Genomic DNA, 26436 nt, shown 5'->3' with positions numbered 1-26436 from the left:
TTTTGTGCAGTCGGGTGGTGCTCGTGTTGCGGTCTCTGTAGATAGATAGATTTTGAAGAAAAGAAAAAAAAACAATATTCTAAAGGAGCTGTAACAACATAGCTACGACCTTAATGTAACATTTCCCATTTATTTCAGTGCTAGCAAACTAACTTAATCCTACAATGGAGAAATTTGCAGGATGATGGAGGTCAAAGTGCTTACTGCTGATTGTTTTTTTTTTTTTGTTTTTTTTTTACATTAGGCAACCAGTGTTATACAGCCATCTACTATGTTAGACTGGTATCCAAAGTTCCTGGCGCTGGCTTATTTATGATATTATTATACATGCAGTATCACCATGATATCATTATTTAAAATCGTCAATACTTGTATACTGCGACACAACCAAATACATATATTCAAAAATCAAACCCATGACCTTGACATTGCGAGCAACGTGCTTTACAGTTTGCACTTCAGGAATCCGAAAGTGGAAAGTCCTCACCATGATAGCAATATAAACTTGTGTGTTTGCGTGTTATTCTCTTTTTCTCCTCAGGCTGCCAGTTTGATCTACGTGGCTATTTGGTGTGTGGTAGATGCTATGAATGTTAATGCATACATTTCACACCACTGCTCTGCCTCCAGTTCTTCTCTTTCCAATATTCAGTCGAGTTGCTTTTTCTTTTCTTGATTTCATTTATCGATCTCCTGATTTGTTAATATTTCATATTAACAGTACTGTAGGTACTTTGTGTCAAGCATGCAAGTGGTAAACATGAAGGAATAAAGACTCGGGCACAGGATTCTGACACCAGGACAAACTGCTATGCATCAGGCTGCTACACACTCCATTACACACGCTCAAGATCACATGATGTTATCTCCATATGCTGAATTGTGGAGCGTTACAAACCCAATGAAACGATGCATTAGTATATCACGGACATCATTTTACCTCCTCACGCTCTCTCTCTCTCTCTCTCTCTCCCTCTTTCTGTTTTGCCTCAGACGGTGATGGCTCCCAAGACCACCTGTTGCCAGTCTGCATGGATAATGCGTGTGACAGAAGTGCAATTTACCTGGTCAAGCCTGGAGAGACAGAGGTACACAAGCCCCTTCATTATTACTGTGTCACACTCTTCCACCCCACCACCCTTTCATCTGTTTGTATCTGTCCGTAAGCTCTGAGCTGCTGTGAGGACAGTGACATTGTCAGTCTTTTCTAAAACCAATGGATAGCTTCGAGAGATGGATCAGTGGTAGGGCTAGGCATTTATACAGATTTACTTATTTAATTTGACTCACAAGCTCTCAATTTGATTCAGTTAATTTGATTCAGATTGAAAATGTATTTTTTATTTTTTTAATAAATTAATACTTTTACTAAGCAAGGATGCATGTGATCAAAAGTGACAGTAAAGGCATGTATAGATTTCTGTTTCAAATAAATGCAGTTCTTTTAAACTTTATATTCTTCATAAAAGAATCCTGAAAATAATTATTTCAGTTTCCACAAAAATATTAAGGAGCACAACGTTCTTCAATTTTGAAATGTTTCTTGAAAATCAAATTAGCATATTACAATGATTTCTGAAGGATCATAGGACACTGAAGTGGGTAGTGGAAATTTGTAATTTCTTATCACAGGAATAAAATATTAATTATTATGAGCAGAGCTTGACATTAACGCCCGCCAAATGCGGGTGGATTTTGCTCGTGGCGGGTAACAAAGGGACTCCAACTAGCCAGTTTGGCGGGTTGAATAATTGTACTGTTTTTAAAAGGCATATGAAATAAGCCATATTGCAGTGTGACACTATGAGACTACAACTCCCATGAGTATTACATGCACTCTAGTGATGCACGGGTCGGGGTTTTTTCCAACCCGCGAGTACCGCTTTTATGAAATTATTTGGCCCGCCCCACAAATAAAGTAAAGTTTCCTTACCCGACCTACAGGTTATGAGCTATCAAACTGCCCAGCTATTTCACTTCAGCACCACATTTCACACACGCGCACGCAAATGAGGATTATGTAGCCGAAGAAGTCTCTATCCACAAACAGACATATGTCGTCGGCAGATATAAGGTATTTCATTGCACTTTAACAAGTAATCTGAAAATTTTTTTATATGTGCAATATTTTAAACAAGTCCTCACTAACTGAGTTTAATGCCATAGTTATGTTACAATGCATCTCATTCTTGTTTCTATGGTGGTGCGTCGGTCTCGTCTTGGGACGCGCGGTCCAGAGCGCTGTTTGACTGATGCAGCATTTCAATTCAACTTTACTCCAAGTATATGAACTAGGGGTGTCCATGGTTAACCGGTTAACCGATTAACCGTTAAAAATTGTGTAACCGAGTGAAACATTTTGCTCGGTTAAGTGACGTCAATGGCGTGCATTGAATTTAGTTGTAATACATTTTTGCACCACCAGAGACCGCCAGAGCGCTCCCAGACATTTGTAATGTCCACAAGAAGAAGTCATTTTTCTAATATGAAGCGGGCTAATACGAGTGAAGGGGCAAAATGCAAGTATTGCAATACAGCGCTTAGATATACTTCAAGTACAACCTCGTTGTTGTAATCTCAACAGCCAACACCCGGGCATCATTAGGCCGGTCAGGACACACTGAATGCGTGGCGAAAGCATCTCAGCTGCGTGGCGTGTCTGTTTTTAATTCGGTTCCCATGTTAACAGGTTAGAGCTTGCCGACTGCCTGCGTGAGACGCGCGGCTCAGGCGCGGCTCGACGCGTGCATGCTAGAAATAGAACTGACGCCTTGTTGGAAGCGTTTCCAGGCAAAATATAATAGGAAAATATGTTTATATGTAATTTAAATAAATAAATAAATAATTATCGATTTTCAAATATTGTACGTGTCAAACATAGTCATAGTCATAGCCTTAGCGAGGCGGCCGCGGAGTCTGCTTGTTACCTTTTGCCTTATACATTTTAGGCTTAATCTCAAATTCAGATTGTGTTAATGGGCGGCATTATTAGGCAGTTTTAATAGGACAATTTGACCGGAGAGATTAAATTTTGTAGGACATTCCTTTTTTTTTTTAGGCCAATGTCCGGAAATTACTATGGTTATGGTTACTATGGCACACTATGGTTAACCGAGTATTAACCGCTAAGGGCCTCGGTTAACGGTTAATGAAAAACTTGAGAACGTGCAGCCCTAATATGAACCTACCTGTTTTGAATAGCCTACTTTATATTAAACGTGTTTGTTTATATCCGGTATTAGTGTTTATTTTTTCTATTATTGGCGATTCCATATGCTCTCTCTGGGGCACCTGCGCGGTTTAAAACACCAAATAGTTATGCTATGACAAGAACAAAGAGTCTCTCTCTTGCTCCACCCAGGCACTTTAATATAGTGTATATATAGTGTATCGTCCATCTGATCTGATTTGAAAAATGACCATATCGCCCAACACTACAACATACAGTATATGGATATTTTTTTTAAATTACCTGCCCCAAAAAATGAAGTGACAATTTCTTTACCCATCCCAACCCGACCCGCGCATCACTAATGCACACAGTGTTGCCTTTGCGCTTGCGCGCTAGTGACAGAAACGAAGAAACAGCTAGCTGCCCTGCTGGAGTTACGTCGTTGTGGAGCTATGTGGCGACATATAAAAGGTGTAACAAAACCCAGTGAGCAGACAACACACAAGAAAACCTGACAATGAAACCACAAAGGAAGAAGAGACAGGAAAACAAAAGACTTTTCAACGAAAAGTGGAAGTCAGGTTGAGAATGGCTGGTATATAATATGATAGTATATTCACAACAACAAAAATGTGGCTAGTAAAAATGCTGTGTGGCTAGTAACTTTGGAAAACCACTAGCCACATTGGCTAGTGAGCAAAAAAGTTAATGTCAAGCCCTGATTATGAGTATAAAATGCACTCCTACGATCAGCACTGGAGCTCCTCAGGGTTGTGTTCTCTCCCCATTGCTCTTCTCCCTCTACACCAGTGATTGCGCATCTAAAAACCCCTCTGTCAAGAAGTTTGCATACGACACGACATTTATCAGCCTCATTCATGTTTGTTTTTGTTTTTTTTATTAATCAGAAAACCATTACTTGTTTTATCAACCCTACATTTAAAATTGATTTATGGATTGTCTGACATTGATTGATGGTTTGATTGTTATTCCAATAAATGGATCCCATAAGGGGCATTCAGGAAATCATCTTGTATTCAAAGTATATATTATCCACTGAATATATGAAGATTCAAATTATGATAATAGATTACAATAAAAGCAATAATAATAGTGGCATATGGTTATTTAGAGCTCATTGTGTTAAAGGGCTGCTGTGGTCTGGCAGCTCATGCTCTTTGCTGAATGTCAGCCTCACAGTAGAAGGCAGCGGTTATCTCTCTGCCCTCACACACACACACACACGCACGCACACACACACACGCACACACACACACACACACACACACAATCTGCCTGTCACAAGCCTTGGGACCAGAGAGAAAGGGAACAACATTGGACGGAGACTAGTAGAGGGCAAGAATGTAAAGGGCGGGGAACACGTGTCAGCTTTTGTCCGCCTGCCACGGGTGCTAGTCTTCATCATCAGATATACTGAAAGAAAGAAAAGTTTGACTCTTTCATTATATTCCCATCTGTCCATCACTTTGTCTCAGTCCATTATTGGTCTTTCTTTCTTTTCTTCTCTGTTTTCTCCCCTTCCATTCTTTTTAGAGGACAGAAAACAACAAGCTACACTGGTTTGAAAGCGTTTATTCAGGACATGGACAAGACTGATATAGACATAGCAGCACACATGGTGTATTGAAAAGAGAATATAGAAGAAAACGAACACTTGACAAAATGTACAGAATAACAAATGACACGCTTGTGTTATAGTCAAAGAACGCAGTCAATGATTTAATTGGCCCAGAGATGTCTCTCCTTTTAAGCATGTTTGTGTGGATGGGAGGATGTTTGCGGGTCTGCTCATCACACAGATATGCTCTCTCTCTCTCTCTCTCTCTCTCTCTCTCTCTCTCTCTCTCTCTCTCTCTCTCTCTCCCTCCCTCTCTCTCTCTCTCTCTCTCTCTCTCTCTCTCTCTCTCTCTCTCACACACACACACACACACACACACACACACACACACACACACACACACACACACACATAGTCTGCTAAATCAACTCATTCTCTCTGTTTTCCTTTCCAGCTCATCTGCTTAATATTGACATTGTAAACACATGTAACACCACACTCATTAGACTGATTGTCATCACCTTCGCACACATACACTTTTGGCTGGCTGTATAAATGGACACTTCAAAGTCACTTCTGTTTTAATTAAAGGTGGTGTGTGTAGGTAGGTTTTTGAATTTTAACCAGGCCAGGTTGATATTTCTGTTCACTTAAATGGTAGCCAATGATGTGAGTGTGGGGCAGGACTACCTGTGAAATGGATAAAAGGGTTGAATATTTTTTTTCATTTGGTAATAACAGTGGTGCAGAAATTACCAACGGCAGCTTTTATAGTCACCATGAAATCAAAACTGGCAGATCATATTTGTTTATGGAATATTGCTAAGTGTATCATAAATTATATTTTAGCATTAATATACATCACTAGGGCTGCAGCTATCGATTCTTTTTGTAATCGATTAATCTAGCACTTAATTGATCGATTAATCGGATAAAACGATTTGTGTGTGTTTTTGAACAACCAAAACAAATAATGCATAACAAAAATGATGTGGCTGTAAAATGAACAAGCATTTGGCTTTTATTTCTCAACAGAGGTATTTATTTCCAAGTCCAAAAGTTTGGCTCCAAAATTTAAGTGCCAAGTTGGCATTGCCAACAATTATAGAACAATGTACAGTTAAGTGAACTTACTGTAACATGTATAACATGTATTGTAAAACTAATATGAATATAAACTTAGTTTTTTGTCTTCTTAATACACAACATTACAAAAAAAGGATTGCACCTTCTGCAAATTTAGTTTAGTTAACCTGAGAACAAAAAATGAATATAAAATATCAAGCCAAACAGGTACACAATGTATAAAATGTATAAAAAAAAATTATGTAAATAAAACAATTATAAACAATTATAAATAATAAGCTGTAATCTCAAAACAAACATCAAAATGTACGTGTGTGTGTGTGTGTGAAGGGGTTCTTTTTTTAGCCTATACTCTCTTGCAATTGAACGTGATAGTTACGTTTACTACTTTAAAACGTCATCAAAGTTAAACATCATATCTAGTCAAACCGCATCACGACATCGCTACAAATGCAGTATGGGATTAAAATCAGCGAACATCAATAGGCTTAGACTACGTTAATTTACCTTGTTTCAGCGATGCTTGGTGAAACAGCATAGAGTGGATGTCTTCTGTTCAGATGCTGAATCATGGAAGATGTGCTGTTGTGGTATGCCAGCTCTATTTTGCAGTAGAGACACTGCACCTTGTTCTCTTCTTTATTAAGTGTGTAATAATCCCACACTTTAGACAATTTCTGCCGTTTATTTATAGATCCATTCTCCGCCATCGCGCCAACTAAATTCAAAAGGTCCGTGTGAATAAACGGTCCGTGTGACACAATCAAATCCCTGCGCCGCGCGTATAGTGCGCGTCATAGGAATTTAACGAGGCTTCGAGGCAGAGTTTTTGCCTCGAGGAATTTTTGTAATCGAGTAACTCGAGTAACTCGAGGAATCGTTTCAGCCCTTATACATCACAATAGGTGAAGAAAAGACAATTAATATTTCTTGCTTACTTTAAATGTATCTTTTGATCCACCCCCTTTGGTTACTGTTTCTAACTCAGACAAGCTTTACAGAATGTCTTATAGATAGTGGTTGACCGATATTATTATTTATTTATTTTTTTGGACTAATATATAAGAAATGTTAAATCATTTAAAATGACAGCGTATTTTTCACAAATAAACAAATATTTAATAAAAAATATAATTAAAATGGAAGTAATCACTGTAACCAACAGGACACTCAGTATTCTGGGAAGTTTGTGTGCATTGGGAATCACTTGTTTTTCTTGTTTTTCTTACTAATAATATAAAAGCAGTCGTTATAATACTTTATTATGTACATTTTAACTCCTTTGTTTTAAAGCTCTGATCTGATTATAAGACAGACTTCTAAAGACAGCGGTGAGAAGAGGGAGAATGTGAGCACTGTTTACATGCTGATATTTGAAAAACTGCAAATATCGGTCAACCACTACTTTATAAGAACGAACTGGAGATTTTGAGATTTTCAGTAAGATATTTTCTTAAAATAGTACAAATATAATGGATCAAGATTTTTTGGTGTCTCTTACTTTAAATGGTCAAGCTCTTCAAAGTCTGGTGTATTCTGATTGACTGGGAATGTTTGATTCATTCATCAGCTGGAAAAAAAAAACATTATTGAAAGTGATCTCAATGATATATTTCTCTGTATTGTATTTTAGTTATACACCTGCTGTGATGTAGACTTCACTGCTCTCATAGAATTAGAATTATTATAAAAACTTGATGGTTGCAGTTATCATTATAGTCATTGTCTTTGTTGTGAATGGCCTTTAGCCTAATTACCTTTTTTTAACCTGTGAAAAGGTCTCACTAGCACGTTTTTCAGGTTTAGCTTCTCGCTCTATAGAGCTGTTTTTCAGTAATCTTTGCCCTCAAATGCGAAGCTATTTCAGAAACACCCAAATTGTTTCTATCTATTTCCTGATGGTTGCATTTTGTTTACACCTGCATGCAATTCACCCTTTGAAAGATTTCAATGATTGCCTGGATTGTAGACGTGGATTCTAGGCTCTGAAAGAATTTGAGAAAGGAATGACTTTGGAATCACCACAGAATTAAACTATCCCTTAAGCTGCAATGCAGCAAAGCGGCATCCATAAAACATGGTGTGAAAGAGTAAAGCAATTGATTGTCTGTGATGGTGGAAGTGAGCTTCTGTGTACATGTGTATTGAATTTCAACAGTCGTGAGGAAGTGAACAGGTGCTGTCTCTCTCTCAGCCCGGGATGTCCAGATTGGCAGCATCAGCTGATTGTGGCAGGCCATGTATTTCATTCCTTTTTTCTCAGAGGAGTATAAATAATATTTACACTCACTCTAATGGTTTACAATCTGAATTCTGCCTGCACTGTGTGTGTGTGTGTGTGTGTGTCTGTGTGTGTGTGTGTGACACTGTCTGGATTTTTGCTCATCTCATTGAATATGTATCTTTGTGAGTCTGAAATCACCTAAAGCGTCAGTCTCTGAGCAGTTTGTTTAATGGTATTGATCAGTGTTAGTGTGGATGTGGCTTTCTATCTGACTGGTTCTTTTTATCATGGCACCTCTAAATTGTCAGAAGTAAATGTTCTGTGGGCAAAGCTACTAAGGGCTACATTTCCCAGACATCCATGTAGAGACATCTCATGAGGAGGTTAGATTGGCCATTATCTGCTTAACCCATACAGGGCGCTGAGGCCTTCATTTAGTCTCTCACTCAGGCAGCTGGTGAATCTGTCAGCACTCGTGCCGTCCCGCTCCCCTCGTGTCACAGCACCACATGTTCAGCTTGTATGCTGCCACTCATGGGTTTTTAGTAAACCCACAGATTATTTGAATAGTTTTTAACATTATCTAAACCAGGGGTTCTCAAACCTCACCATGAAGTACTCCCAGCACTTTACATTTTATATGTCTCCCTATAAAATGGGGTGCAGCATAAATGGGTGCCCACTGCTGTGTTCACCGTTTGTGTGTGTGTGTGTTCACTGCTGTGTGTGTGTGTGCACTTTGGAAGGGTTAAATGCAGAGCACGGATTTTGAGTATGGGTCACCATACTTGGCTGAATGTCACGTCACTTTCACTTTTCACCTTATATCTGACACACCCACTTCAGGTCTTGCAGTCTCCACTAATGAGCTGAGTTGAATCAGGTGTGATAATTGAGGGGGAGATATAAAATGTGCAGGGCAGGGGACAGGACAGGTTTGAGAAGCACTTATCTAAACTGATTAAGGGGGAATGTGTGCAGATTTGAATATGGTAAAATGTGCTAATGGGAGCTGAGAGTGCTGCGCACTTATTGGCAGCTGAAAGCGTTATCATAAATTTGCCATATCTGATGAGCAGTTCCTCCTAGAAACACAGCGCACAGGACTCAACAGAAATAACACAGATTAGTGCATTCTTGTCATTTGCGAGGTGTTAAACCTCCCCTATGGTTACTAAGCAGTTGACAAAGTGTTCAGAAGGTTTTCTAGGGCTTTGTGTGTTTGTGCTGCAGAGTTTAAGGTATAACTGTGGTTAATGGTGCATTGTGGTACATGAGGAAACTGCAGTATGCATGCACTGCAATGTCTGATAGATCTGGATTTTAACCTTTGACTATTTTTGTGAAATGCTAGTTCGGTCATTCCTGTTTAATGTCATCTGAAATAATTCTGAGGAAATCCTCTGAGCTTTCCTCTAAGGGCACTGCACAGGCCGAGTCATTAGCTCTTTCCTTAAGTGACTCCTGCTAATGTTCTCTACTTTAACATTCACAAATGCTAGTCTGTTATGGGACAACTTTTGTCATGCATTTTGCCTTTGTTTAGTCAGTGAATGGGTATTTTTGAAAAGCTGATCTGGCACCACTGCAGTACGATTCAGCTCCTGTTTTAGTTTATCAAATCTCATACACCTCTGAAAGACATCCTGTACATATTAGGGGTCAAACAATTCCCATTGTTATAAACAAACCGTATGGTTCACCGCGCACATCTCATATCTGACTCTTGTTAAGAGTGATTATAATTAGTCTCTGTTTTGACAGTTCGTCCTGAAGTAATGACATTTACTTCTCTTGAATCCTTAGTTATTTGTAATTTGTCTGAATAATATCCTATAAAGAGTGAAAACATCATTGGTATTAATGATTTCTCACTGGAGCAGTGCTGGAACTGTTGTAATTAATATTGAATTGAATGTAGCTTTCTTGTTTTTGAGAATTACGCTAGGCAGTGTGATATAATGTCTGTTGCCAGTGTGACAATAATCGGTGACCAAGATAACAAAAATTTGACTGGACAAATTGAATATGTTTGTTTGTATATTTAATTAAATATCACAAAAATTCACAGTTACATTTTTATATCCGTAAGGACACGGCTTGATGGTTTTAAACAGTGAAAGGTCTTTTATTTTAAAAAAGTGTAAGGCAATTTAATCAATAATATTGTAATTGTTCACTAACAAATAAAAATGCTGTCATCACCTCATGTCATTCCTAGGGTTGGGTATCATTTGAATTTTATCGATTCCGATTCTTTACAAACCATTTATTGGAGCTGAATACCATGAACAGAAATCAACAGGTTACAAAAAAATATGGACTCTTCAAGAACTAGATTCTGGATAATTTGTTTTGTTTTTTTCCTCAATGGAAGTTGTGGTTCTCTCCTGATTCTAAAAGGGGGGAAAAAAACGTTAGATAACTAAACAAAATCAAATGTAATTTATGGATTAATGATTAAATGACTCCCTCAATATGTACTTGTTTCATTACTGGATGAATCCGCTTTCTTTAACAAATCTCTTGTATGATTCAAAGACAAATATATATTAACAGCCCCTTTTCGCCAGCTACTGGTGTAACAAAGTAGTGATAAATCTTCATTTGAAGTGTCAAATTACTTTCCAAAGTAATTTCCTTCATGTGTGCAAACAGTGTTGTTGTGTTGCACACATGAAGGGACTAAATTATGAAAGTCTTTTATGCACACCAAGGTTGCATGAATTTGATCAAAAATACAGTAAACAGTGATATTGAGAAAAATAATTACATTTAAAAAAAAATACTTATTATTAAGCAGTAGTATATTTGTGTAAAATGTGATAATTTTACAGAATTTTTGGATGAAGAGTATTTCTTTGAAATCGTCTTTGGGTGAGAAGTCTTTGTTGTCGCTTTTGATAAATAAAATAAAATAAACTATAAAATAAAAGTATTAATTTAAAAATAAATATGGCAAAAAAAAAAGATTAAAGTACATTTATTTACACCTTAATGCAAATTACATGAATGCAAATTATTAGGAAACTTACCATCGCTATAGTAATCCTGTGTTAACCTGTCACCTCATTGCAAGCTGCCAGTTCAACACTAACTAGATCGCTCCCACCAGTATCATCAACAAAGCTTTTTCCACTACAAGCTATGTACACTACAAGCTATATTTGTATGCACTCATGAAGTGTCAAAATGGTGCTTAAGGAACTTTTTCACCCACCAACCACCACCACCAGTCCTTGCTTCAGCTTTTATTATTTACAAATTAATCACTGCCTGCAGGTGACCTTCCGTTCTGGGCATTCTCGCAGGTGCATGTGTCTATAGTATTTCCTCTTCAGACATAAACACTGCATGCTGTAATAACAGCCTGTACCCCTCCCACCTTTCCTGCCATCAACACCTCTGATCTGACATGCCTCTCTCCTGATTCTTGTACCACATTTCATTACAAATTGTGCGTCTCTCCTTTAGGGAGGCTAATGAAGAGGCTGTCTGTTGTAGACCCTGTCTCACACACAGGGAGGAATGGCATGCATTCTTCGTAATGCGACGAGCGATGAAGCTTTGTTTCTTCCTTTTTTCCTCTTGAAGTGTTATAAAGATGGCAGTTCATCAGACATCGCGCTTTCATATCATCTGTCAGTGGCACCTATTGATGTAATGGCACCTCGTCTGGTGTCTTCCCGCCGGCGAGCTCTGATTTTAATTTCTTGGCCTAATGAAGCTTCGCAGCTGGGATATGGGAGTGATGGAAAGCGTAGCTCGACTAAAACAGGGACTTTTTGCGCTTTAGTAAACAAAGCCACGGGGATGGAGTCTTGGCAATGCAAACGTGATGATGTCTCCCCGAATGAGGGAGGAAAATAGGCCATTTATATTCTGTGCACAGCATCTGCTCTAAGATACCCCATTAGTTTAGCTAAGGAAAGGCTATCATGGCTTTCTGCATTAAAGAGATCATTCTCTCCTCCTTCCCCTCTCCTTCACTTTGGCAACAATGATATAGTCTAATTCGCTGGCATTTTCAGCTGTTGGGTCACATGGTGTTTGCTGGGCTCATGTCGTCATATACACAAATGAGACACTTCAAATGATGTAAGTGCCCATAACATGACGAACTGTTATGTGTGTCATGAACAATGAGCAATAACCTATAAAACTGAAGTAATCGCTGGTGCTGAGGTATCCTATCATCCTTGGTGTCTAGAAGCTCAGGACGTTCCAGTGGCATTTATGCAGGTCTCTCCCAGCTGTTTTCAGCCAATAAACATCTTTAAGCAGGAAGCCAAATGAAAAATTAGCGTGTTTTCTGTGGTAGTTGGTTAATTACAGAGTGTCTCATTATCCTGGATGACACTGATTAGCTTCCAACTCTTTTCTGTTTGATTGGACATAAGTTTTGGTTGATTGAGTTAATCAGTAGAGCAGCTGATACATGGATGGGAGGCTAATTCTAGCAGAGTTAACTCTCTCTTCAGCAACAGGCCTGTCCTACCACACATTCACCATAAATTAACTGTTCCTCTCTTTCTTCTCAACTCCAGGCTTTCTATTGGCTCCTCATATCCATCACACACACTCTGAGTTGCCAGTTGTAGTTTTAGACATGCGAAAGTGTCTTTTTTTACAAGTCATGCCACATGTTCACTAGGGCTGTACCAGAATATTCAATTATTCAGTGGGTTGGCATTCGATTTTCAATTTTGAGATTCGAAAATGATTCTCATTCGCCTTTGATTATTAAACGCCCATGAGTGAATGTCATGATTCAGTTCATCTGGAAGAGAAGACAAAATTATGAAGACCTTAGCTGTGTTAGAGCACTTTGAATTGAGTGAGGACAAGACAAAGGCAGTGTGCCAGATATGTGATTTGAAACTGGCCTACCACGACAACACATCAAGTTTGAAAAATCACTTGAGTTGTGTAAGTAGTAGGCATTTTGTAAGTATATTGTTGGTGTAAAAAAAAAAAAACTGCTTTTCTGTTCCAAAAATACTCCTTCCGGTTTGTCACAAGTTTCGGAAAGTTTTTTCGAGTATGGCTCTGTGTGACGTTAGATGGAGCGGAATTTCCTTATATGGGTGCTAAGGCACTTCTGCCGGAAGAGCGCGCGCTCCCGTATAGCAGAGCAGAGAGAGCACAACAGACTTCACTGATCAGAGCGAGAGTGTTGCGAAATGTCACAAAAGGAGTGTTTTTGGTTGCCAGGGCAAAACAACCCTGCACAGATTACCAAAAGAGAAACAGCATTAAGGGACCAGTGGATGGAGTTTATTTTTACAGAGCATCAACGGAGTTGTGCAAGTGTTTGTTCCCTGCATTTCGAAGATGCTTGTTTTACAAACAAGGCCCAGTTTGACGACAGATTTGCGTATCGTTTATTTCTTAAGGATGATGCAATCCCAACGAAAAAGGGTCACGATCGTGTTTTGGAACCGCAGGCGGTGAGTAAAACTGCTTCAAATATCTCTGCCTCCTTGTTAGTGCGTCCGCCTCCCATCGGAGACCCGGGTTCAAGTCCCGCTCGGAGCGAGTCGTTGCTGCTGCTGCTCTCGTTCAGTTTCAGCCTCGGGGTCTGATTCTGGATCATAAATAAACGGCTGAATCTGACTGTTAGCCATGGTTTATTTTGGATGATGGTTTTTTCCTCAAGGTAATGTCAGAGCCGTTAAATATGTTTTTCAACGGCTCTGGGTAATGTCACAGCTTCCAGCTAAAGCCTACTGGCGCTCGTGATTCTTTAGCTCCGCCCACACGTCACGCCTCCAGTCGGTCGTGTTTTTCCGGGAAAAATCGGTACAGACTATCTTTCTCTTATGAATATAATAAAACAAAAGACTTTTTGGAGTTATGAAGGATGCAGTACCACTCTATAGGTACTCAAGATTAACAGGATATTGAGTGAAAACGAGCATTTCACCCCCCCCCCCTTTAATAATAATTTGTCTATATTAAAAGTATTGCTCTTAACAGACCTGTGTGTTTTGTTTCACTAGTGCAGTGTCCGTTCTCAGAGCCCGCATGAGGCACGCCACTTCTGGCTCTCGCTGTTCTGTAGTTTATTCATTCTGATCGTGTCGCGTCTCCATATTGCACCAAAATGCGACACTGCACTACCTTGGGTTTGCAGAAACACGCCCACCATGCAATCAATGGTTCTCGACATAACAAAATGCAAACAGACACACAGAGATTCCTTCCTTTATTACCCTGTCTACACCGGACACAACAGTTGTCGCGCCGTGCTGGAACAGCTACTGTCTGTCTACACTGGACACGACAAAGCGACCGTGGAAAATCATTAGAAATTTGCATCAATACGTCAAACATAGAACGCAGCAGCAGTTTACTTTCAGCCGCGCCACACGCATCCAGTGTAGACCACATAATAGGTTATTTTGCTGCACTGCTCACGTCAGGTGTAGACATGGTGTTAGAGAGGAAGAATATGTTCAGCCCTCTCCCTCCGAAACTTTGAGTATGTGGTGTTGATTACTAACGAAGCTTAGAAGGTATTCGGACCAGCCCTAATGTTTACCTGATCAGCCTCAATGAACTGTCAGGTTGATGTTCACCACAAACAGGATGATAAATGTGCAGAGTCTTTGTTAGAACGGCCTGACTGATTCTCAGATGAGCTCTCACATCCTTTTAAACAATGAGTGGAGTACACAGGCTCTCTAGGCACCTGTCAGAGGGTCCAGGTCTATGTAAAGCAGATGATGGGAAATTCTCTCTCAGTTGTATGGTGGCTTAAAGGATAATCTGTTTACCAGTCTTATTGGTTATTGATTTAAAACCTGTTCACATTTATTGATAAGCAGGACATTTTGCCAGGCACATCCCATCTGGCTTATTTCTACATCAATTCTGCATGGTGCCTTTTACATCCCTCCCTATGTGACCCTGCCAACCTCCTCCACTCCTCTGTCAGCATTAGGGTTGAGGGATGCCAGCGCATTGTAGCATTTGGACCAATCAGACACACAACTATTTGTTGTATTTAACAAATAATTTCTAATGCCCCCTCATCTAACCAAAGGGTCTATGGACCCTTCCCCCAAAATGCAACCATCACCTCAAAAAAAAGAAAGAACAGGCCTCTGGTTACATATCAACCAAAGGCACACAATCTGATAACACTAGGTTTACGGCTCCCAGGAATGTGGCAAAGCAACTCTTAATTCAAGTCTCTCAAAAACAGACACATAATGCTCATAAAAACGGAATCTTCTCTAATTAATTCATAGAAAAACCTTTCTTTGAATTAATTCACGTATACTTTAGGGCATTGTGTATGTTGTTACTAGGGCATTGTGTATGTTGTTACTCTTTTTTGTATTGTATATGTTTTATGCATGCTCTTGATGGATCACTAGGTAATATAACCTCATCTATATGATCTTTGGTATCTATGAGTTTGTATTTTTATGATCTAAATGAGAATATATATTATATGTTGATACATATGCAACACATTCGTTTTATAAGAATCTTAAAGATTCTTCTCTTGACCCCCCAGATCTAATTTCATATACAAGACACCATAGTCACAAAGAGTTGTAAAACTTCCCTCCAAAAGATACCATTCCTCATTGGCTCACTCAAATCCTGAGGGTGTGACATTGTCATCTTATACTGTATAGATCATTGATCACCAGATCAGGGCGTTTCTTTTAGATTCAGAAATTCCAGAAGAAGTTGCTGAGCTAAGAGCCTTAAAAACCACCCTAAGCTTGCGCCAGGCCTTCAAGCCTTGACTTTCCATTCATCAAGATCCTCTAATTCGAACTGGTCTTTCTCATCAACTCACTTCAACAGAGACCAACTGGAGCCCCAAAGGGCATCAGGACTCTTTTTCAAACAGGCGAGACGTGCAAGTATCAAACTTATCAATTGATACATTAAGTATCATATGCACCTTTTACAAAGGTGTGTTTGAACTAAGAAACTGATATTAATAAAGTCTTATATCACACTTGAGATTGTTCATTGTTTGCTCATAACTGAAGTGCCTATTCATGCAGATTTTTGCTACATGCTCTGAGTGTTATTGTACAGTAAGAAAGTTATTTTCCTTAACCAGGAAATTAACGTTCTTAGAATTGACAGACAGTTGACACTGAGAGGTCAAGTAAATACTTACAGTGGATCTAAATATTTATAATTAATCATAACTAGTTATGATTGATTATTCATATTTCCCTTTTGAGTTGATTCACTACAGCATGTAGCGTCTAGGCTGTGCAATGGTACAGGTCGACACTGCCAAGCTGGTTTGCTACCAGCAGTCTTCATTGGCCAGCAGTTAATGCTGCCAACACCTATTCTCAATGGCAGCTGGTTCGGGTTATTTTTAAACTTTTGAAGGATGTTTTCAATGTAGATCAAACCTGCTCATATTCAGACTTAATGTCTACATGCCAAGTTTGGCACATGCTAGCAGCTATCACTTTCATCGTAAAGCAGGACATGTCTCACCATCCAATGCTCAATACCGTTGCTGGCTCAATCATGTCTTAGTCTTTTGTGTTTGCTGTTTTTCTCTCTTGCCTTTCCTTAACCTTCTAAAGGCATGTTCATTCCACAAAAACTGTTTGCTGTAAAAATTTGGCATGATAAAAATTTTGAATGAACAGCTGCTAATGTGTCTGTTCAGACCAATACAAATATTTGCTTGTTGTCAGCGCAACTGATTATTTTAAGGAGAGGTGTTGTAATCTCTTTTCCATCACACTACAAAGGAAGCTGGCAAACCAATAAGATTCACATGTACAGAGACACTGCTGTTACATAAAACTGTGACCTGGAGGCACTCACGAATGGACCATTTTGCTAAACGACAGTGAATAACAGAGGAAAAATCCAAAGCAGCTCTGCTGTCTCTGTACTCTTGTATTTGGTGTTATTTTATCAACAGTACCAAAAAAAAAAAAAATCAGAATGGCTTTTGAAAACCTGTGTGTACTGTAAATACTTAGTAATTTCCTCTCCATGACAAGTGGGTGTCTGTTTTTTTCTGGTTCAGGAGTCCTTGATCCTCCTTGTGGAGGATGTGAATGATTGTCTTCTGGACAACTGTCAAGTCAGTAGTCTTTCCCAAAATTGTGGTTGCATTTTCTAATCTAGCCCAAGAAGTACCCAGTATTTATACTCAAAATTAATCGAACTAATCAAGCTCAAAATGGAATATTCAAGTTTGTTGAGGTACTGATTTTTTTTTTTTTTTCCTAAGCTGTAAGTCGTAAAAAAAAAAAAAAAAAAAAAACTTGAAATATTTCAGTTTGTGTGCAATGAATCTAGACTATAAAAAAGTTTGCTTTATATTATTAAATTACAGAAGAAATAAAGACCTTTTCCGTGATATTCAATTTTTTTTAGATTTGCACCTGTAGGTATCAGCTTGAAGGACTTGAGTAGACCCATTCTGTGTTTACCACAATGTCAGCCCACAGCCTTGTGATTTCCATCTACCCTCCCTAATAAATCAACAAGACTTAGCATTAACCGGCAGTCAGCACTGATATAAGTTAATTTACACCAGCAGACACGGAGTGATGGAAGGCGATTTTAGATGGCCACGAGGGCAATGACTGTTTGCATAATCATTTCTGTGTGGAATGAAAAGAGTCTTCAATTCAGAGTAATTCAGCTGGGAGTTAAAGCCATCCTGTGTGAGTGGCTTCTTGAGAGAATAATAAGGTTTTGTTTTTGTATGTGAAGCATTTTTGTAGTTCTTAATAGTAGAATGGGTGTAAAGGACTCTGGGATAGCTCATACACACAGGAACATAACCAAATGTGTACATGCATTTTATAGCATCTCATACCAGCATGTACAGTACACCCACTCAGAGTCTTTTATAAGGATAATTTGTTTTATTTCAGCATTGAGGTTCTCAACAATAATGTCCCTAGTTTAGAAATGGTTTGCCAAGCATGTTCAATTTAAAACCCTGTCAGTATTTCCACTTTGTTGTGATGAGTCATCGGCAAGTGTGCCCATAAGCTGTCATAACATCTCCTAACCTTTTTTAACAGCCCTATCAGTCAGAACTGCTTACTTAGGACCTTTGGTGGGGGTTGAGATCTGGCTCAGCAGTACTGTGGGAGGGAAGTGCTCCAGGAGCTTAAAAACCATTAAACATTCATTAATTTGAGAGAGTGAAAGAATAAAGAAAGCAAGAGGGAAAACAGGTGAGAGAGGGAAAAATAAGAGTAAACATAGGTCAGTGAACTGAACATGTGTCTTTCTTGGTCGTCATTTATTCAGCTCATCATAGAATATCTGGCAGAATGAGTTCATTTATAACCTAGTAAATTTAATATGTTTTCATAGTTGGCAATCATGAAAAAAAACGTAACATTTAACCATTACACATTGTGACATCATGTAACTGAAGGATGGTTTTGTGAGTTGTCTCTTCACGCTCTACCACAATCTCAACAAACCTTAGATTTTCCTTACAGATCCAATTGTTATGTTTCTAACTCTGAAAGTTAACTATTGTTATATCTGTAATGTTTAGCGGTTTAAAGGTTAGTTATTGTTATGTCTCATCAGGGTTTTACAACTCATCATATCATATCGGGTTTGCTGAAAGTGACCAGTAACTTTTTACTAGTGGTTGACTTGGGGACAAACATTGTATTATTGCTACTCTGTCTTACTGCTGCCTTTGGTAAAATAGACCATGGTATCCCTATTTATCTTCTGGAACATTAGGTCTGCATAGCCTTATACTGCTTTAGTTCTAGTCTTAAATATAATAACTTTTTCAGTAGTTTTGAGCAAGTTCTCCTCATTTTCAGCTCTATGGTTAGTGGGGTTCCTCAGGGGTCTATACTGAGTACACTTTTTTAATCTTCATCTTGCAAGTATTATTGGGCAACATAATATTACTTTTCACTTCTTTGCTGATGAAACTCAGCTATATTTGCCTTGGAAAACTGGAGACTCCCTCCAGCCTTCTCTGAACTGCTTGAAGGACAGTCTAGGTTATCAAATAACTGTCTCCAGCTCAATAATAATAAAACTGAAATAATTATTTTGGTCCCCTGAGAACGAGATGTTGACTGGTTAATGAGCATGGTAATCTTTTTCCTTCAGTTTTGCTTGAGGTAAGAAATTTGGGTGTCATTCTTGAACTTTGAGCTAAACACATTAACTTTTTTCAAGAACATTATTAATGAGCTACAAATCACTTCTAAATGTTAATCATTTTTGTTTTATTTGTCTATCTTGGTGTTGCTCAATCTTCAGAAGATTCCAGAATGCCAGAATGTTGCTGCATTGCTGTTAACATCAGCCAAAAAAAAGTCATATCACTTAAATTTTAGTCCCCTTCGGGCTTCCTTTTGATTTAAGGATATTGATTTAATGTTTGTTTTTAAAGCCCTTAATGATCAAGCCCCATCATACATTAAAGATCTTATCTTCCGTTATCCTCTGCTCATCTGGCAGCTCTTTAATATCTTCTGATTAAGAAGAAGACTCTAGCATGTCCCACGATCTTATCTAAAATTATAGGCTGATACAGATTTTTTTGGTCGCTGACACTAGCCTATGGAATCAGCTAACTTTCTCCTTCAAAGTTAGTAATTGTTTTAAATCTAATCTAATGGCTTGAAGGTTAGCTACAGTGCTATGTCTGTAATGTTTAAAGGTTAGTTATTGTGATATATTTGGCAGTCAGTACTTGTTACATCTCCAGCAGTTTTAAGGTTAGTAATGTTCTCCAATTTATTTGAATGTTTATGTTTTCGGATTGTTATATAGTTTAGTTATCATATCTTTAATTTTTTGGCTATTGTGAAGATTTCGACTGTTTGTATGTTTTGTTATTGTAATATCATTAACTGTATGAACTTCAAATCAAATATTGTATACCACATTTTAACAGAAATAGTCCAAGAGAATCTGTCAAACACTTTGGAAATGGTTCTGCAATGCACACAGACATTGCAGGACTCTCACCTTTACTGATAATGAGGCGGCTAGCCTACCGTGCACAACATGACTCACAATCTTGACATCGGTTTTCTTTTTCAATGGAGAGGAGACTAGCATCAGTTAGTTGTTGCTTTAGAGATATTAGTAATATTAGCTTTAGACATATTTTGTTCAAATGCATTTTTGCCTAATCCACCTTCTGCATTTCTAATTTTGTATGTGTGCCGAGGGCTAAGAGAAAATCTTACAAGCAGCCATTACAGAATGCTCTGCCTTCTTTCTCCTGCATTCTCTCTTTTTCACTTTCTGACTTGTGTCCATCTCCCCCCTCCCTAAATATCTCTAGTAATCTCTCCCTCCATCTCTCGTGTCTGTGTGCCTCTATCTGGATGCAAGCATGCAGAGATGCACCTGGCTCTCTGTTTTACATTCATGAGTGAATAGAAAGCCTGTAGCATCTGCATTGGTGCAAATGACCCAACCCAGAGACTGAGAGGACCATAATGCCACACTCCCTGGTGTGCTGCTTTGCTTTGGCTACTTTCAGTCCTCAGTTTTTTTTTTTTTTTTGACGAGGTTTTCCACAAGACCTGTTAAATGTGACTCGTATCAGACCGGTGAAGCACCTAACTGACGCAATTGCTTAAAACATCCCTACCCTGACAAATTAATCATAACATCAACACATTTTATAATTTAATGTTATATTTTGTTACTTTGAAAAAAAAGTATTGTGCATTAGCATTAACTTTGTTCAAAGTTTCACAATATTTCACAGCTAATGTGCAGTAACATATATTAAAAAAATGTATATGTGTACTTCCTGCATTATACTTAATATAGCGATTCATGTCAAGGGCCACATTGAACTATGGTGTGAATATAGTTACCTTTTTTATAGAACTATATTGTTTTCTTTTAGTTTAGCAGTGATCTACACTTGTAATAAATGCCAGCTGTTGTAACCGAATCGTCTTTCTTTGCTGCTTCAGTGGGTGCCGGTGCTGACAGACTTCAGGAGGAAGGATTCTGTGTGGGGATTTGTGCCCTCTCCAGACTTTCCCATCACCTTGCACTTAGGAGACTACAACCTGGATGGCTTTCCCGATGCCCTTGTCATCCTCCGTAACACCAGTGCTAGGTAAGATGGCATCAGAGCTGGCTTCCCAAAATCTGTACTCAAGTACAAATTATGTTGTTTATTTATAATAATAATTATGCAAGTAGAAGCAAAAGTATTGATGCAACTGATTATTAGCCCAAGAGGAAGAGAGCATCCAGTGAAATCACTGCTCAAATAAAGATTACTGTTTACATCTAAAGCATAGGTGAGGATAATGGTGAAAAAGTGTATAAATGGAGATGTTATGAACTATGAACATGTTTCATATCTCACTAAAACACTAGATTTCCACATCGTCTTGAGATAGATATACCAGACACATCTCAATATAAAGAGTAAAATACTTTACTTGAATGGAGGACCTACTCTTTTTTTTTTTTTTTTGTGACGACCCGCCTCTCGGAGGCAGTGACTTCTGTGTTAAAAAGTGAATCGCTGAGTCAGTCTCTTTTCAGCAAGATTTATAGCAAGAAAGGTTGTTTTATCAATATTGAATCATAGAGAAAGAACCTGTATTTCTTTTACAAGAAAAACTCTCAGCACCATATACCTTTCACATTTTTAAACCTAGCAAGTAGTGCTTAAACATTTTGGCAAAGATAAAAGTATTTTACTTCTTAAGAAACAAACCAGGGACAAAATCTAACCTTTAATACTTTTCCATTTTATCCAAATAATATGCTTTTGATAACACAGTAGCTGTTTTTCAAAGCACTGCAGCACTTTTTCCTTCTCTTTTGTTTCTCCTTGAAAGAATTGAAACCTTAAGTTGATTGGTTTCTAGGATGATCCTGATAAAGCAAGAATTTGGGAAACTCTCTACACTTTTAGGGCATTTTATGATTTCCCTCTCCACTTATATTTCTACATGATCTTATTCCACCTTCTATCTGACCATGCTGCATTTATGTTGAATATTAATTTTCTTATGGTTGTGACATCAATTTCTGAATTATCAGTATTTGCAGCTTTCTGTAAATGGACTCTGGAGATCATTTGAATGTTTTGGAGTATGCCTGTCATGCATCAAAAAAAGATTTGGTTTTCCATTGAAAAGCTTATAATAGCATGTTTACATCATACACTCTGCAGTCACTCTTATGTTAACAGTGAATTAATGGCAGGGCAAAGGTTGGCTGAGTGTTAGCTAAGTGTTGCCATCAACAAACGTGATAGAGCAGGTGCCTGTGAAGAGCCAGAAGCTTGTCGCCCGTCTTCGATCTGGCCTGACCTGAGTGAGGACAGGCAGGCCTGAAAGAACAGCAGGAAGGGCATGGATGGATTAACAGCCCTCTGATTGAGATAAGATACTAGAGAAAACAAAGACAACTTCACATCGCCCTGAAGGGCAGGAGCTTTGTGTCCAGACTCAGAGGATCACATGTGTCAGTTTAGCCACACACACAGAATCCTAGAAAACACTTTTCTTTTGTATGATCTGCTTATTTTTGCTCTTTAGTCTATGGTCTTCATGATTAATACATTAGGTTGACCTAATCTTTAAGTCAGTAGAGGCTTAACCTTCTACTGGTGTCATAAGGCTTTAGTGTTGCTGTAGTCTCCTCTAATCACCCCAGAGCCAATCTCTTCATCAGCACTTCCATAGTAATCAGGCAACATGCATCCAGAGACCTCAGAGATACACCAGAGTGTGTTCAATCGGCCTATTGTCATTACCGTCGCCTCTTAATGGTTAAGATGCCAAGGAGAGTGATTTGATTCTCGTCAGCCAGGAGCTGGATGTTAAAAGCTCCTATCCTCACAGATGGCCACTTTCTTATCTCCTACTAATCTGTGCTTGGATCTCTCTAAACCCTCCCATGAACCTTCTCGTTAAAGACCGCAGCATCTTTATATGAATCTTTGCTCTTGTCGTGGTTTACCCAACTTTCTGCAATTAGATCATTCAGGACACACTTGGTTGCCTTTTTTCATTTCGTTTTTTTTTTCTTCTCCTCTTTCCCATTTCTTTTTTCCCACTCTTGGTGGAATCACTTTAAGTGTCTTGCTCCTCCAGCTTTGGCTATTCAGTCGAATAAAGCTTATTCCATAGCTGTAAAATAATATAATAATATAATTTTTTACTGATTGAATGTGTATTTGAATTTTGATCCGAGACCAAATCAGTATATTTGAATAAAATAAAAAAGGCAAGATTTAGTGAGCAAATATTTTTCTATGCTGAATATAGGGGTCTAGTGGTTGTCTGAAGGGGGCTGTAAGTATGTTATCATGAGGTCAGAGGAAACATGTTGACATGTGATGGATTTAGATTAATAATGTTGTACCAGTTTCTTTCTTTCTCTTTTCCCCAAAACCCTTTAAACGGCTTCCGGCCCATTTTGTGAACAAAGGGTGTCTTGGTTTCTGAGGTGATAGTGTGTCGGAGTTGGTGAGTGAGTTTTATTTTATTTTTTGAGCAAGCGAGTGGGTGGGCGGGTGATAGTATACCCAACCAGCCAGAGACATTTACGAAGTCAAAACCATTTAAAATTGAAATGAGAGCTACACACTTGTTTTAAATGAGGCATGCATAGTCTTCAGCAGATAGGGCGAGTGTAAAGATTTACACTGATCTGAATGTTTCAGGACCATCAGTTGATCAAAACGTGTTTGTATAAAATTCTGTGTTTCATCTTTATTTTCTCTTTATGGGTTCTTCATCTCTCCATCCTTTTCAGCTTCAGTCTGCCTCATCGGCCTCTCTCTCCACTCCTCATAGGACTTCTGTCACTAAGGCCCAATCCCAATTCCATTTTATACCCCTTCCCCTACCCCTGTGCCTACCCCTTCACCTTGTCCCTTGAAACAGAGTGTCAAGGGTTAAGGGTGAAAATATTACTACTATGCTGTCACATGTCATCATACGTTGCCAATATTTGAGAAAAGGGTTTAAGCGATTTCTAATTATTGGGGGGATTAAGGTGGTTATCGCCCTGATCAGACATGAAAATATGTTGTGGTACTGTCGTGCAGTCTATAATAATATGATTTCAGCAAATATTAGCGATTTTTTGCAAACATTTCCTTGAGTAACCTGACCATTAATATGTACTCAGGATATAATGTACCAAAAAACAAATGATTACTTTTTGTTAAAATCTTTATTAATGGCAAAAAAGCTTACATTTATGGGTCTTTTTGTTCATTCAGTGAGCCATATTGCCGAGATAATTCATATCCCTTCGTTTGAAGTGTGGTCCTGAAAAATCTTCATTTGAAGGGCTGTCTGGCCCTTCTCCTACCCCTCCAACCAAAAGTGAACTGAGACACCCCTACTCCTTCACATGAATGCGTGAAATGGAGCGGTAGAGGAAAGTGGAAAGGGGAAGGGCTAAGGGAATTGGGATTGGGCCTTAGTCTGTCTAGTCTATCACATCTCTCGGTCATATCCTCTTTAGGCAATATAAGATAAAGGGAAGTCATTGGTAGATGAGGTGCTATTTTTTACATCTGTTGTGCTCTCTCTTACCAATTTGAAAGTTTCCAATTCAGTCTGAAATTGTAGATTTTAAACCATAATCGTGCTTGGGTGGAAAGGAAATTTTAGCAGTTGTTACATTTATGAGTCATATCATCAGTCTTAATTTTGAAAGTTGCCGTTTTCTTTTCCAGGTCAGTCTGTTTGTGTGGTTGAACAGTATCCTGGATGTATTTTCTTTTTTGGCTTGCAGAGCTACCAGTGGCATTGTTGCCTTATCCACCATAGCACAGTGTTTAAGGGATTGTTCACCCATAAATAAAAAATAAATATTCATCATTTACTCACCCCCTTGTTGTTCCAAACTTTATCTTCTCTGGAACAAAAAAGGAGATATTTTAAAGAATTGTTTTTATCTGTAAAATTAATGAAGTCATTCGAACTGACTATCGCTGTATGAATTTGTTACGCCCCTCACTAAAACATTTTTATTTTTCCTCAGAAGAAAGTAAGTCATAGCGGTTTGGAACGACATGAGGGTGGATAAATTATGACAGAATTAAATTTTTTGGGTGAACTTTGCCTTTAAAATAATATTTTGCTTCTGTATTTTGATGTATTACTGAGTAAAACAGGGTATATATATTTTTTTTTTTATTATTTTGTCCTGGAATTGACTTGACTTGTTCTTTTCACATTCAAATCTGCCTCCTGGTCTTGAAGCAGAGAGAAGTATTTAGACTGTTAGATGCCCCTTCTATAGCACATGGGTGTGTGTGGACGTACCACTGACTGACTGCTGGAGTGGTAGCATTTCTAGGCAGAAGTCAAGCCTCGGTCATCACTGACCACATGAGTCCAGTTGACACGCTGACACTGATGTGGAGGAGCTCTGGAGGAGATTAAGTAGCTGTATGTTTCTCTCTACCTCTGACTCAAACAACCCCATTTTATCCTCTGCTGTGTATATAGAGAGATCATTTTGTGATGATGTAATTCTCTGTGTGTCACTTTCTGAGAACATGACTGTGGGTAAGGAAAAGCGGAGTAATGTGTGATTTTCAGCTGAAACAATGTCAACATTTCGAATTTTTTTTGTTTGTTTGTTTGTTTTTAATTCATTATGCTTTTTTTCTAGATTTATTTATTAAAAGGCTTATTGAGGCTTATTGAAGATGCTAAAGTTACCCAGAAAGTTTCTTTTCTTTCTTTCTTTCTCGTCAGGGTTGCTATTTGATTAATAATGACTAGTGCTGTCAATCGATTAAAAAAAATTAACGAATTAATCGCACAATTTTTTTAAATTAATCGCGATTAATCGCGATTAATCGCAATTAAAAGACTGAAATTTTTGGATATGTAAATGTAAAATGTAAATAATTAATGTAAACTCAAGACAAAGAAACTACTTAAATTCAAAATATGATTGTTTATTGGAATTTTTGTTTAACTTGTGTAACACAGATTTTCTCATGTAAACAACATACCTGCAATAAACCATCAATATCCTCCAAATTAACTGTTGGCTTGAAAGCCATGTTTATTACAGAAATAAAAACACAGGCATGTAAGTATAATTTGAATTTCAAAACAATCAATGCCAATAAAAAACAAAAATGATTTCCATGTTGAATTCTAAGTGGACTGCAAAAAAATTCCAAAGTATAGTCATTGCCAGTGCTTTTAGTGGGCCAGTACACACCAGTACTCAGTACTGCCACTTCCAAATATAGCTCTTGAGCGTACCGCCACCTCTCCGTGCGCCCAGAACGTGCTTGTAGCATACCGGTACGCTCATTTGGACATCTGTTTTAACAGAGGTTTTAATCTTTTACCTGCACTGCCGATTTTCAGAGCGCCCTTCACAATGCAA

General features: G+C 38.3%; 1 protein-coding gene across 3 annotated transcripts in view; it reads left to right on the top strand.

Moving 5' to 3' along the window:
• Positions 1 to 26436, top strand: part of LOC113051694 (T-cell immunomodulatory protein-like) — a 130689-nt gene that overhangs the window by 52373 nt on the left and 51880 nt on the right. For all 3 annotated transcript variants that reach the window (XM_026215654.1, XM_026215653.1, XM_026215652.1), the window contains exons 9-10: positions 994 to 1088; positions 21012 to 21160. In XM_026215654.1, coding sequence (XP_026071439.1) covers positions 994 to 1088; positions 21012 to 21160 — 244 coding nt within the window. The remainder of the gene's footprint in view (positions 1 to 993; positions 1089 to 21011; positions 21161 to 26436) is intronic.

Source organism: Carassius auratus, chromosome 32, assembly GCF_003368295.1.
Source record: "Carassius auratus strain Wakin chromosome 32, ASM336829v1, whole genome shotgun sequence".
Lineage (NCBI taxonomy): Eukaryota > Metazoa > Chordata > Actinopteri > Cypriniformes > Cyprinidae > Carassius > Carassius auratus.
The sequence above is the reverse complement of the archived record's forward strand: the minus strand, read 5'-3'. Positions and strand labels throughout refer to the sequence as shown.